General features: G+C 35.9%; 2 protein-coding genes across 5 annotated transcripts in view; one reads left to right on the forward strand and one right to left on the reverse strand.

Annotated features, from left to right (window-relative positions):
• Positions 1-1,379, forward strand: part of Fhos (Formin homology 2 domain containing) — a 241,577-nt gene extending 240,198 nt beyond the window's left edge. For all 4 annotated transcript variants that reach the window (XM_072022637.1, XM_072022646.1, XM_072022619.1 and 1 more), the window contains one exon: positions 1,162-1,379. In XM_072022637.1, the coding sequence (XP_071878738.1) occupies positions 1,162-1,235 (74 nt within the window). In that variant the 3' untranslated portion in view covers positions 1,236-1,379. The remainder of the gene's footprint in view (positions 1-1,161) is intronic.
• Positions 1,380-3,678: 2,299 nt separating this feature from the next.
• Positions 3,679-13,019, reverse strand: part of Fkbp14 (peptidyl-prolyl cis-trans isomerase Fkb14) — a 115,632-nt gene continuing 106,291 nt past the window's right edge. The window contains exons 3-4 of the mRNA XM_071999992.1: positions 7,346-7,458; positions 3,679-5,202 (exon numbers count right to left, since the gene is read on the reverse strand). Coding sequence (XP_071856093.1) covers positions 5,014-5,202; positions 7,346-7,458 — 302 coding nt within the window. The 3' untranslated portion in view covers positions 3,679-5,013. The remainder of the gene's footprint in view (positions 5,203-7,345; positions 7,459-13,019) is intronic.

The following is a 13,019-nucleotide window of genomic DNA, read 5'->3' on the forward strand; positions in this document are numbered from 1 at the left end:
AAATTCTCTTCGAATGTTCATTAGTAGAATAAATTTGAAAATGTCGATAATAATTTCAGTGCTCTTGGTATGAATATTTGAAATGACAATTTTGATTATGACAAAATTATTAAAATATTTTGTGCACGCGAAATCAAAAGAACCTTTCGTATAATTTCAACGATTTAAATTAACGTCAAATTTATTGTAATATATCTAGTAGGAAATTAATTTTCCAAATTCAGAGAATACCTACATTTAGAATACTCGATGAAATCGTGTTTCTTTGATAAAATATTAAATACTTCAAGCGATATCTCTATAATAACAATCGTCAGCTTTGAATTTGAAAATTACTCGATTCATAGGTGGCGAACACGCGTCATAATTTTCTAAATGCATTAACCAGCATTCATAATTATATATGCAAGTGCGAGCTGTTCATTTTCATTCCGTTAACTGCGGGTTCGCGTCATGTTAATAACAAATGTCACTCACACTAACACCGTGAATTAATTTTCGCTTGATCAATTATTGTGTGAAACGATTAAATATCTAATATTATAATAATACTTTCTAGTTGTAGCACTAGCACATATTACCGTATGGATCGTGATTATCAGAAACACGTAGGTATCATTAATAATCATTCATTTCTTCCATTAAACGCTTGTGTCATGCAAGGTACTTCAGCCGAATCTACGAGATAGGATCCTCGGCGATCTGGAATGCCTTTGACCCATGGTGTAAATAATGGCGTGAAATGATAGCTTAATTATTACATTTCCTTTGGTTCTACCGCATGCAAAACTATTTTGGAACGATTATTTGGAATGATATTTTACGTGACTTGTACAGCATTATAGTTTGAATGTTTTAAATTGACGGACATTACGTGTAAAATAAGATTAAAGTACTTTTTCTCTATAAATACTATTCAAGTATAGAAAAACAATGATATTGATAATACCGACGTATTGAACGATACGTACGAGCGTTAAAAAAAAATAAAAAAGAAAATTTTAAAATTGAAATCATTCTTAGTTACTTCTGTCATCGTATCTATGTATAATAAAAAATTACACGAAATGTTCTAATATTTAAAATTACCTGCATCTTTGAAACATATTTCTAACAATACTACTTCGATGTAGACAAATATCAATTGTGTATAATTCACAGTGCGTAGAACGCTGAAGAACGGCCTCTCGGAAGAGGAGAAGAAACACATCGCCACCTACATCAAGGGCTACTGACTGTGATAAAACTCGAAACCTGTAGCTCGTCCACGAGAAGAAAGGAGGGATAGTAACACGATCATCGAATCTTCGGTCGGACGTTGATCACACGACCAGAACATTGCGATTTCACGGAGGCGCAACCAACGAACACGATGAAACTCGGAAGAAATGAAAAGCCTCCCTATGGAAATCGCATACACCAAGGTTATATGTTAAAAGAATTATATATACATATACATATATAGATATATATACACGCTTATATATATATATTTCTATCGAACTTTCTGTACGTTGGCAGAAAGCTATCGTTTTTATCAAATTCGTCGGTGAAGACGAAACTCGAGGCCTTCCATTCTATTTTTCGATCTTATCGCTTCAACTGTCGTTCGTACTTTTCCAAATACGATCAAATACCGTAGTTGAATAAACCGTAACGGGCCTAAACCTTTATAGTTAAAGACGATCAGAGTTGAATTTCGTAATTTTGATACTAAGAGGTGTTTTCTAACCAATTGAATTGGTCAAGTTTTATCGATTTAATAGATTTTTGATTGTACGAATGGTGAAAGATGACGAATAAAAGTAAGAAGTTTTCTATCGGTTCATAAGCTGATACGTGCATATGCGTTAAATGGTAAATCATTAAATTTTCGTCATGTATATTTTTTAAGAATTTTCCTTAAGAAAATGTATACATATCGAGCAATATTTTATGCACTCGACTCTTCGCAATCGCTAAAAATGACCGATGGTGTAGCACAACGAAAAAGAAACAGATCGGGATGATCAGTCAGAGGGCTCACATCTCGTTTGGTACGACTGCTGGCTCGTAGGCGACGAAGCGACGAGCTTACGGGTCAGCGTTTCGCATCGCGAACGAATGCGACGACTTTTGAAACTTATATCCTCTCCATCTTCTTTGCGCGGAAAAAAGCAGCATGAAAGAAGGAAAAAAAATGGAAAGAGAAGTTTTCAGATGCATCTTCCGCGGTGACAGTTTCTCGCGAATAAATGTTCGTACGCGAAAAGGAGAAAGCATTTCTCGAAGCAATTCGCTTTTGCAACATGGAACGAGAAGATTATTGAAATACCCGGTGAGATGCTTCTGCATTCGAGCAAACACTTGAAAGTTCGAACGACAGCGATGAAAAATCGGACAATCTTATCGAAACGTGCCTCAAACGACACTTTTGATCCGTCGATGAAAAACTTTGAGTTCTCTCTTCAGGTTTAAAGAAAGTTTCGAACGAAATTCAATGAACCATTCGATGATACGAAACCGTATCTTTCGTACGTATTTCTTTTTCTCCTTTTTTTTTTTTTTCTGTCGACGAAGGAAGAAACTAGAAAACGAACACGAGAGTTTATGAACGTGAATAGCGATTTTATTTCTGCCGATATCGTAGGTAGTGAATTTCGGATACCTAGACGGCGAAAATTTGTAAACGGTGTGATTTGTTCGACGAGAGGAGAAACTTAATTAATTTAATCATCACCTTATTATCGCGCTGCCTGATGTTGCGCATGCGCTATTATTGTAATTTTCTGCGGAAATGATTCTTGAAATAAAATTGAGAGCAGCAATAATGAATCGTCTTGTTTATTTGCTGTTCCCCATTTTTGTTCCTATCCTTCCATTCAATTTACGAAATTGACCCTCGATTAATGTAGGATTAATGTAGGATTCGATCATAGATGATCTACAACGGTTTGAATCAAGTTAATTAATTCTCGAGTACTTCGTTTTAATTTGTATTTTACTTCCAACAAAAAAAGATCAATGTTTATGTAACGTTTCTACATTGTATAGCCCCAAAAATAATTCTGCTTTGGTGTATAATCGTTCTTTATCTTTATTTATCCTTATTCGACTTGTACCTTACTTATCCTTATTTACCTTCAAAAGCGGACGAAATAAAAATAATTTCAGAACAGCACCACGGTACCTTCAAGCACGTACTAACAAAAATTTTCTGTATAATCATAACGTTCGTAATAAAGAATTCACGAATTTGTCGAAACGAAAAAAGAAAGGAATAATTTCATTAGATTCATCGCACGAGGTAAGACACAAATCAGAATCGAGTGACGAGCCCTTTTGCTAAAATCTACTGACTAGAAAAAGGGAAAGGTTGGTGCGGTATACGAATCAAACAAATTCTTTTATATAACAAACTGTGCTCGAGACACACGATTTATTATTAACCTTCGTCCAACTTTAACAATATACAATATAATGTAGTAATAAAAACGTATCAGTTAAAAGTGTAATAATGATAGATCGTCGATCACGGGAGAAAAAAGATCGCGTTGCTTTGCGACCGCCACTCATCTCCACCACGTAACATCCTCGAGGTTATCTCGCGGCTTCTACTCTATCGAGTTCCTCTCCACCAGTCTTGGATACGTTTCTCGCGTGAAATTCGTGGCTGAGAATGCCGGCGGGGCTTGCCGATGCTGATGAAAAAGGGGGTAACCGTGTGTATGTGTGTACAATTAAATGTGTGTCGTGTGTGATACGGCATAAAAGGCAGATAGGGGCGGGGGTGGACAAAAAGGAAGAAGCTTTTTGAGAGAGGGACAGAACGTTTTCGCGTGTGATTTTTAGCACCGTTACATCGATGCGCTTAATTAATACGCTAACATCTATAGTCGTGTAGAAAAAACACTTTCTCTGTCTCTTTCACATTATATCACCCTTCTTCTCTTTCTCTCACTCCCTGCCGTTCTTTCCCTTCGTTTCTTTCTATCTATATTTGTATAATTATATTACGTTAGAACAGCCTCGCTTTCGTGCCAGGTTTTCGATCGCTCGACCAGTCATGTCTTTACGCCACTCGCGAGTTATCACTCTCGGAAACGTAAATTCCCGGTTTATATAGTTGGAACGTGTCCCTGAAAGCTGTATATCTCCGATGAAAAATGCGCCAGAGCATCCTGAAAACATCCTTAACACGCTCGTCCTTTTCTCTTCTGTCTTATTTCTTCGCCTCTTTTCCATTCTTTTACTCCCGCGTTATTATTGCGTTAACAGATTATTTCGTCTTTTCTTAGAAAACGTGTTCATGGACAGAGGGATAAACGTCTCGAAAATACAAGAACATTCGAGGACATAATCGATACATCGTAAGAGGTAGTACTTCCTCCTTTCTCTCTATCGATTCTCTTAGAACTTGGTTTCGTTTGTGTAGAAAGAATGTGCGACATCCTAAGCCTGGCTTTGCGATTAATTCTCGCAATCCTTCCAATTACTCGAGCAAGCTCGTACAGACTCGTAATCTTCGAATTTCTTCCTTGGACAAGAAGAAGAATCTTAGTAAGACGAACTGAACTGCCTTTGCACTTTTGATACTCTTTCGGTCAATTTCTCGGTCGAGTCCCTCTATGGAGTTCCTATGGATACGGAGTTCTCAGGCGCTTCCTTCGTTCCTTCGATCGACGACTGGCCACTGTCCTCCTTTCACGAGAGAAATTCCCTAGCGAAGAAGAGATCCGTCCGCGCTTCTCTTTTTTTTTTTTTTCTTCCTCAAGCTTGAAAGATTCGCGTGCACCGCGCAGCAGACGCGTCGAAAAAGCGGATGTTCATGTTTCAACACAGTCCACGGGACAAACGATCGATCAATCGATCGATATGACACGGCTGCGAAGGGTTCCGTGTTCAGAGGTGTTCCTCGCGGATCGGACAAGACTCGACGAGACGATTCCGCGTGGATGTGAACACGTGGTGGCGCGAGACACGACGCCGTCGGCGACGCGGTGCTCGGAGACGCGGCGACGCGGCACGAAGACTTCAGAGCTCATCGTGCTTCGGCCCACTGAACTCGTCGTGGGAGATGAAGCCGTTCTTGTCCTTGTCCTCGTGCTGAAAGATCTCCTCGACCAGCTTGTCGTGGTCAACCATCATCTTCTTCATCTCCTCGTTGTCGCCGACTCCGCCCTGCTCCGCCTCGATCATTTGTTTCCTCAGGTACTCGCTCACCTGTACACAAACAAACACGTTAGCATGGAGCGGTAACGCGGTCAATTAGACTCTGCTTCTCTTTTGCTTTTGCGATGTTAGTAAAGAGAAACGATCGTGCGAAGTTCTTTTTCAAATTACATACGTATGAATCGCTTAGAAATTAAAACGATCAATTCCATTTTTTAGAAGTTTCACAAGTTGAAGTGATTTTAATAATAAGGTCCAAGGTAAATAAAAAAAAAAAAAAAAAATTGTTTAAATACTTGTAACGCTATTGTGTTTCTTTACTTTCCTATTTTGGACGTGACCGATATGATTTTTGAATGATTCGTAGGACGTAATATTTTATATATATATCTCATGCATAGAATTCAAAATTCTGTTTCTTTTTTTTTTTTAATGTATTTGTTATATAAGGCAGATGAGCCTATTTTTATCGATTTCGTGAGTTTTATATTACTCGGTTACTAAAAGGTAGTATTTCAATTAAACGTAGTAATAATCAATATATTTAGAACATTCAAGAGAATGGTAAATGAATATTTAATTTTAATTGGTGAAGTGGAATGTGAATTGACAACGTATCGAGTTCTAAGTTCTTTTAGAAAGGATGTAAAATTAGATTCATCACGTCTGAATTCCCCAATCTCCAATATTTTATTAATGAGTCATGTCGAAAAGAAGCTAAGCGGATGTTGAGTTAATAAATGAAATGTTTCCAGCGGATGTTGAGTTAATAAATGAAATAAAGATAAATTGGCATATTCGATTAGAAAGAAGCATGTATATCGAGTTTCTTGTGTCGAAGTGAAACTTTTTCTTAGAAGATTGAATTTTTGATTGCCACGATACGAAACACGTTAAGCAGTTAAATGTAGCTTCGAAATGCACTGATTACTTTTAATTAAGTAAAATTAAAAATTCATATTCAAATTTTTCACATTATTTTTTATCATTATTTAATGATTTCAATACGTACGAAAAATAATTCAAAGGAATAAATGGAAAGAGGAGAATTTATCAGTCGCCAAAAGGATTTATTCGCTCCAACATTTCTCTACATAAAATACAATTTGAAGCTTTATAACAGTGCATTTCAAGCTGTCTTAAACAGGGTAAGCATATAAATTCGGTGCGCGAGCGTGTTTTTATTTATTTAAAAACTCTTTTCTTCTGCAATAAGCCAAAAGGGATGAAAAATGCTCGGAACTATGTTTTTAAATGTACTTTGACGCAATATATCCACAGCTAAAAAGTTGTCAGTCGCACAATATTTTTAAATGATTAAAACGTATCTATATACGCAAGGGAATAAAATACGAAAAAAGGTAGCAAAGGATTAGTCGCTCACGTTTGTTACACGTTGAAAACAGTAGGGGAAAAAAAAAGAATATAACGTTACGAGCTTTACATCCCTTTCCCTCGACACAATGCGCACATGTTAATCCTTTGCGCACTTGCACGCCAGAGATAAAGCTAGCAGCAAGCGATGCCCGTGATTGGCCTTTGATCCATACAAATTTTATGAGACGAGTGGAATCGTCGAAACAATTTTTTCTATCAAACTGTTCCAGCATATTTCGAATAGGATTAGTTAATCCTCGACCATCGCATTATGGATCTAGTAGGATCCCCTACAACTCGAGATGCGTTTCGTATTATACGAATTCCGTACTATACAGGATTCATGGTGCAAGAATTAAAACAAGTATGAGAAGGGTTTCGGTACTATGTTAGTATTATATATATTATATTAGTTATAGATTAACTATCGTGAACGAGCAGGAAAAGAATTTAATATTTCAGTATTTAACGAGTGAAAGGAATCTCTCCTTAAATATCATTTGAGTTTTTAGCTGGATCTAAAGAATATAAATTTACAGAAACATTTGCAGTCTAATAATTGGAAATTGAGAAGAATCTAAAGTTTAGATTTACTATTTCAAAATATTATATCCGTTTTAACGAATAGAACGAATAAATCAGACTATATCAATTACATAGTTCACGCGAAATACGAGCTTGAGCGTTAAGAAGTTAATCTATAAATTGAATTTATCGTTTTAGTGGATTTGTTAAATATTTTGTTCCATTTATATTAAAGCCATCACCACGAATAACCCTTAGAAAAAAATGAAAGAGATCTTGCCATTGCTCTCACCTCCTCGCGGGACAATTGGTTGTCATGGTCGCTGTCGATCTCTTTGAACACGTTTGCTGTTGGTGGAGAGTCGCTGATATTGATCAGTTCAACTTCGAATAGCAAAGTAGCACCTGCAGTCAGAAATAAACGATTTTGTTAAAGATATGTTATATGATCTTTCAATTGAAATTTTATCATGCAATTTCATTCTCCTTTTTGGTGGAACTCCAAAGCGAACACATCCTAAACACACTAAAAAGAACATATCGATTTCTTTCTAAATAACACGTTACCGTCTTCATCGATTGAGTGAATACGATAAATGGTCGATTTTATGTTCGCACGAGAAAATCACCTAAACATTTTGATTATTTATGACGGCCAATAACCAAGTTCTCACATTTTTTATTATAAGTCTCCTTAACATCGAATATAATATAATTTGTAGCAAACTTTTTCTTTTTTAACGTAATTGATACTAGTCGATGATACGATAAAATTTAATAGCCGGGAAACGTTTCATTTCTTCTAATTTGATATCAACCTTTAATCGTTTCAATTTCTTTCGTTTTACTTGACTCGTTTCTATTATTACCCATTTAACCATTTTGTTCTCAAATACACAAACTGTTTCAATTTGCAACAGGGCAAACAAAACGTAGAAACTCCTTCACAACGTTTAAACAGTTGCTCTTAAATAAAACCGGGACTTGGACTATTTTCCGAGACTGGAGCCTCTAAATTCCCTTCGATACGACACTGCACTCAGAGAGTCCCTTTCCTCGAGCCTATAGAGCGCAGACCTGCTAATAAAATATTTCACGATACTGCTAGAGTAACAGCCCTCGTTGTCGAACACGTTCCAAGAGGTTTCCACTCAGACTTGCAAACGCCTCGTTGGCAGACGGTAGCATCCGTTTCGAGGACACCGGAAACTATCGACGAAATTCTCATCCGTGATACCGAATTTTTGGCTAATATCGTTTAAACGTCCCTGACGTTTAAAACCAAGATAGAAATGGAAGACGATAAAAATAGAAGATGAGAAAGAGGAATGAGATTTCTCCAAATCAGTCGCCTTGATCTTCCATTATATTTCACTGATCCCGTGGAATCACCGACATACCTTGACCGCATTGATTGACCGAAACCCAATAAAAATCCAATACGTCTCTGTCAATACTGACGAAAGACGATTGCCGTGGATTTTCTATTATTTGTTCGTCCACAATCTATACGCTTCCACGTGGATGAAAAATCTGTCTCGTGTCTCTTTTTCCCGGATGATGTATAACGAATACCTTACCTTTGACGTCTAGTACTAATTTCGTTTAAACGAAGATCAAAGGCAAATTCAGAAGTGGATTGGGTCCTTACGTCGAATGAGAAGTATTATTTGCGAATAAGCCGAAATAGGCAAAGGTAATCGAACTTTAAATGACTGATACATATATAATAATAGCAAATACGACAGAAGGCGTAATGGTGTACAGATACTAAAATTAGTTGAAACAGCGAGAAAGATATATATACCAGAAAAGCATTCAATTTTACTATTTATGAGATTCATGTTATAACGTAGAATATGTTGTGGATTCTTCGTAACTTTTAGGACTAAACAAGATAAACATGAAGCTGATAATGGTTTTCCAAATTGGCCTCATTTTCTCCAAGTGTTCAAATATTAGGTTGCACGAAAAGTGTCTTTCTTTTGCAGACACGTCTTTTACGACGCATCTTTATACAAACATGAAACCTAATCTGTCGAACGTTGTGATCTTTATTTTGATAAATTTTAATAAAATTTAGTTAATTTATTTCTATATATATTATTGTATATATGTTATTTTGACAAAGTTTAGTAATTTGATAAAATAATATAAAACGGAAAATCTTGTGCATCCATTATTTCCTTATAAAACGAAAGAAACTTTTCGGACGACCTGATATCTATAGGATGTTCATCCTGTACAATTTTTGCACGTTCAAATGCATAAACATCCCCAGTCCAATCATAACGCTATATTATCAACGTGACAAAATGTTCACCATTCCACTAACAGATTAAGCTATTTACGATGTACAGCATTTTTATTAAATAAGAAATTCCGCTCTCTGAGCGTTTAATCGTTATATCTCAATAAATAACCTATCGGTTATGAAACGCCTTATGAACGTTTCCGTTTACGAGATCGTCTGTTGTAACGCGATCATGTAATAAAACCGATATTAGAAAAGGAAAATGAGCTCGTTAACAGTGGCGTGCACTTAATTCTCAGAGTAGAACGACACGACCGATCAATTTCATCTTGACGATTCTTACGCAACTACCGTTGACCCGAGCGAACCGTGTCGGCGATAAGAACGACAAATCTGTCCGTGTTATAATACAACGTTCTGAAATTGACAAAGAGATACGATTACTCATTACTACGTTAGAACTCTTGTATGTATAATAAGATTATAGGTAAGGATAATTTGTAATTAGTAGCCTGTGTATGTCTCTGCGTTTATGAGAAATTTAGAGGTGTACAAATTTACAGAATGAAGATAATACGGAGAAATGTATCGGATATGCAAAGTAAAGCATACGTTCTAATATTTCGTAGGTGAAACGAATCGCTAATTAGCTTTCATTTTTTATCGCTGGTAAAAATATGACAACAACAAGAGCTTAACAAGATTTATAACTACAAGAGCCATTAATTTGAGGAGTAAATTTATTTCAACTGTACGTGTTTGCAGTACCTGAGATCAACTACATATTGTAAAAATAAACGTGAACGATTTTTGGCAATAAACGCGTTTAAACAGGTATATAAATATATAATGTTCCGAATGGTAATGTAATTTTACCGATAACGATATGATCTGTTATGCGGCGAATTCCCGCGAAATTCAACGAACACCCAGCACGCAGTACACTCGCCTGCATCAGCGCATATTTCGTATTAATTATACACGGTCCTATCGTGATTAAACCGTAACCTAATGAAATATACCGCTTAATTATTCACTACTTAAACTGGTTGTAATTAATACAGCAGACAATGTATCTCGTCTAGTGGTGAGCCCCGTGGAAATTTAGTATTTAGTGACTGAACGGATTGATCAGTTAGAATTAGCGAAATAATGGATTAGAGCTCAAGGAAAATATATCGATTGCCCATAATCGCTTCTCCTATGAATAAAATATGTAAAGTACCTGTAATAAAAACGTATATCCGAGATTCAAATTTTTTTAAATTCACTATCCATGCAATAATAAGGAGAAATTTTTCTTAACTTAATAATGTCCACTTAATAATAAAATTTCATCGAAAAGTTTGTTCCACACTTTATATCAGTGTGTTCCAAAAGTTTCGTTCTTTTTATATGGAATTAGTAGGTGCACAACATGTTTTCTTTTATATTATTTTATTGAATTATGTATCTATTTTGTAATAATAGAACAAAGCGGGTCATATACAATTCAATAAAATAATATAAGAAGAAAAATGTTGTGCGTCTATCATTTACTTATAAAACGAAAGGAACTTTTCGGACAACCTAATACGATTTCCACGTGGAATGTAATCTTCTGCGAACCTTTCCAACGTTAATTCACCAAAAGAGACACTTGCGTAGAAACGATAGTTTCAGATCCTCGCTCATTTTCCATATAACACTAGTAAACTCTTGAAAAGTTCCTCTTATTTTCTGTAGCCGCAACATCGACGACAGATGGAATCAAATTCTTTTTCTTTGTACGCAACTTCCTTCTTTTCGTTCTTGCCCTTCGGCGTTCCTCGTGCCGGGAGAAAACGATTTTCTTTCTGAATCCAAGAAATCTGAAACCTCTTTTTACCTTCCGAACAATACTAGGGCAAACTATTTTCGTTCGCGGCTTTCATCCTCCCGGAAAACTGAAATACGAGTTAATGTTATATGGTAACCAGACCGAAATAACGGAAAAGTTAATCACTCCATTGTTGTACTGTAGGGAAAAGAAACGGAGGTAAAAAGGGAACGGTTCAAATTAATCTATGCTTAAACGCGTTCAATGGCGCGCGACTGGCCGTTTAAATTGTTCAACATTTTTATCGCAGCGTGAAAAGAGAGTATCGTTGCGATAGGATTGTTCTCTGGCTCGTGGTCAAATTTACAAGGAATCGCTATTATCCTGGTTGGAGATTAAAATGGAATTGTGAATTTATGAAAGACCTCAGGCGTTACATTTAGATAGTCTACTGAACAATATATACCGACCTATTCCCTCTTTGATATATAATCTTAAAACTAGCTATTAGACCAAAGAACATATTCTTTATTTAATCTTAGATTACCGTTGAAAAATAAGAAGCGAAGAACCGTTCGTGATATTGTATTTTTTCTCATAATATTTAGATTATATACATTATATATTTACGCGAGAATAATTAATAAAACAATGATTAAGTTTGTTATTCCAATGCAGCTACATATTTTTAAGAGGATTCCGGAAGAGATCCAAGAGAATTAGCTTCGGTTGTTGAATCAATATTCCAATGAAGATGCTTTTCTTGATTCTCGCATGACACAATCTTGTCCTTCTATAATAGCGATTATATAAAGCCTCGTTCATATTAATCGACTTGCCTGAATTCAAGCTCTGTACAAGTCAAGTAATTTGAATCAAACTGTTTGTATCTAGGTTAACTTAATTCAAATATCAACCTGAAATCGTGCCAAAGATGATGCTTATTGAAGTATCGTTATTAATAAGTAAAACCTCGATTTAGCTTGGAAGAAAGGATATCTCTAATCAATTAAAACAACAAGTTCTCGTTAGTAAAGTTAGTTTCGAGCTATTAATTCGATTAAACCGACTCGATACAAATAATTTTCGGTTTAATGAGAACAAACAGTAGGAATTTTAAAGTACATAAACGATAGATCTAAACTGGTGAAGAAGTTGACTAATCTGAACGAGACATAATATTTTCTTATAATAACTAAAACAAATATTAGATATTCTATATTTTTCTATGACCATTAAAAGACAAGGTTTCATTTCGAGATTTTCGTATCGTTATGTCTCGTTCAGATTAGTCAACTTCTTCACCAGTTTAGATCTATCGTTTATATACTTTAAAATTCTTACTGTTTGTTCTCATTAAACCTGAAATTATTTGTATCAAGTCGATACCTCTCGTAATAGCTCTCGTAATGTATAACGATATCGAGAACATTACTGTAGTATCGTAAATCTTCTCGAAATATAATGATCTTCTTGAATTGGTTAATCGCGAGTACTAATCGCGATATTTATTCCATGTCTACCTGCAGTAATTAGCTTTCCCTTTCCGCAGAAGATAATCGTATCGAATGTTCATTGAATCGCGTCGAATATGTTGAGAAACGTTGAAAAATTGAAACGAAGCGACTACGAAGAGGTTCGACAAATATTCCGGTCTCGCCCTGCTATGCCGCCAACGTAAACGTCGTGTTGCGCAAATATTTTTCACAAAGGAGACGAGTGAACCCGTGTTGGCCAGCGAAGAAGTTAATTAACCATAAAACGCATAAACCGCAGTTAACCCACCCGCGTTGCAAAGCCCTCGAACATTGTAACTTCTCATTACACGTTCTTCCGCAACAAAGAACCACAGACAACAGTCTGACTGGGAGAAACCATGAAAAATTCGCGTGGTAAATGAACGAGGAGTCTGCG

The sequence above is a fragment of the Bombus fervidus genome, chromosome 1 (genome assembly GCF_041682495.2).
Source record: "Bombus fervidus isolate BK054 chromosome 1, iyBomFerv1, whole genome shotgun sequence".
In the NCBI taxonomy this organism is placed as follows: domain Eukaryota; kingdom Metazoa; phylum Arthropoda; class Insecta; order Hymenoptera; family Apidae; genus Bombus; species Bombus fervidus.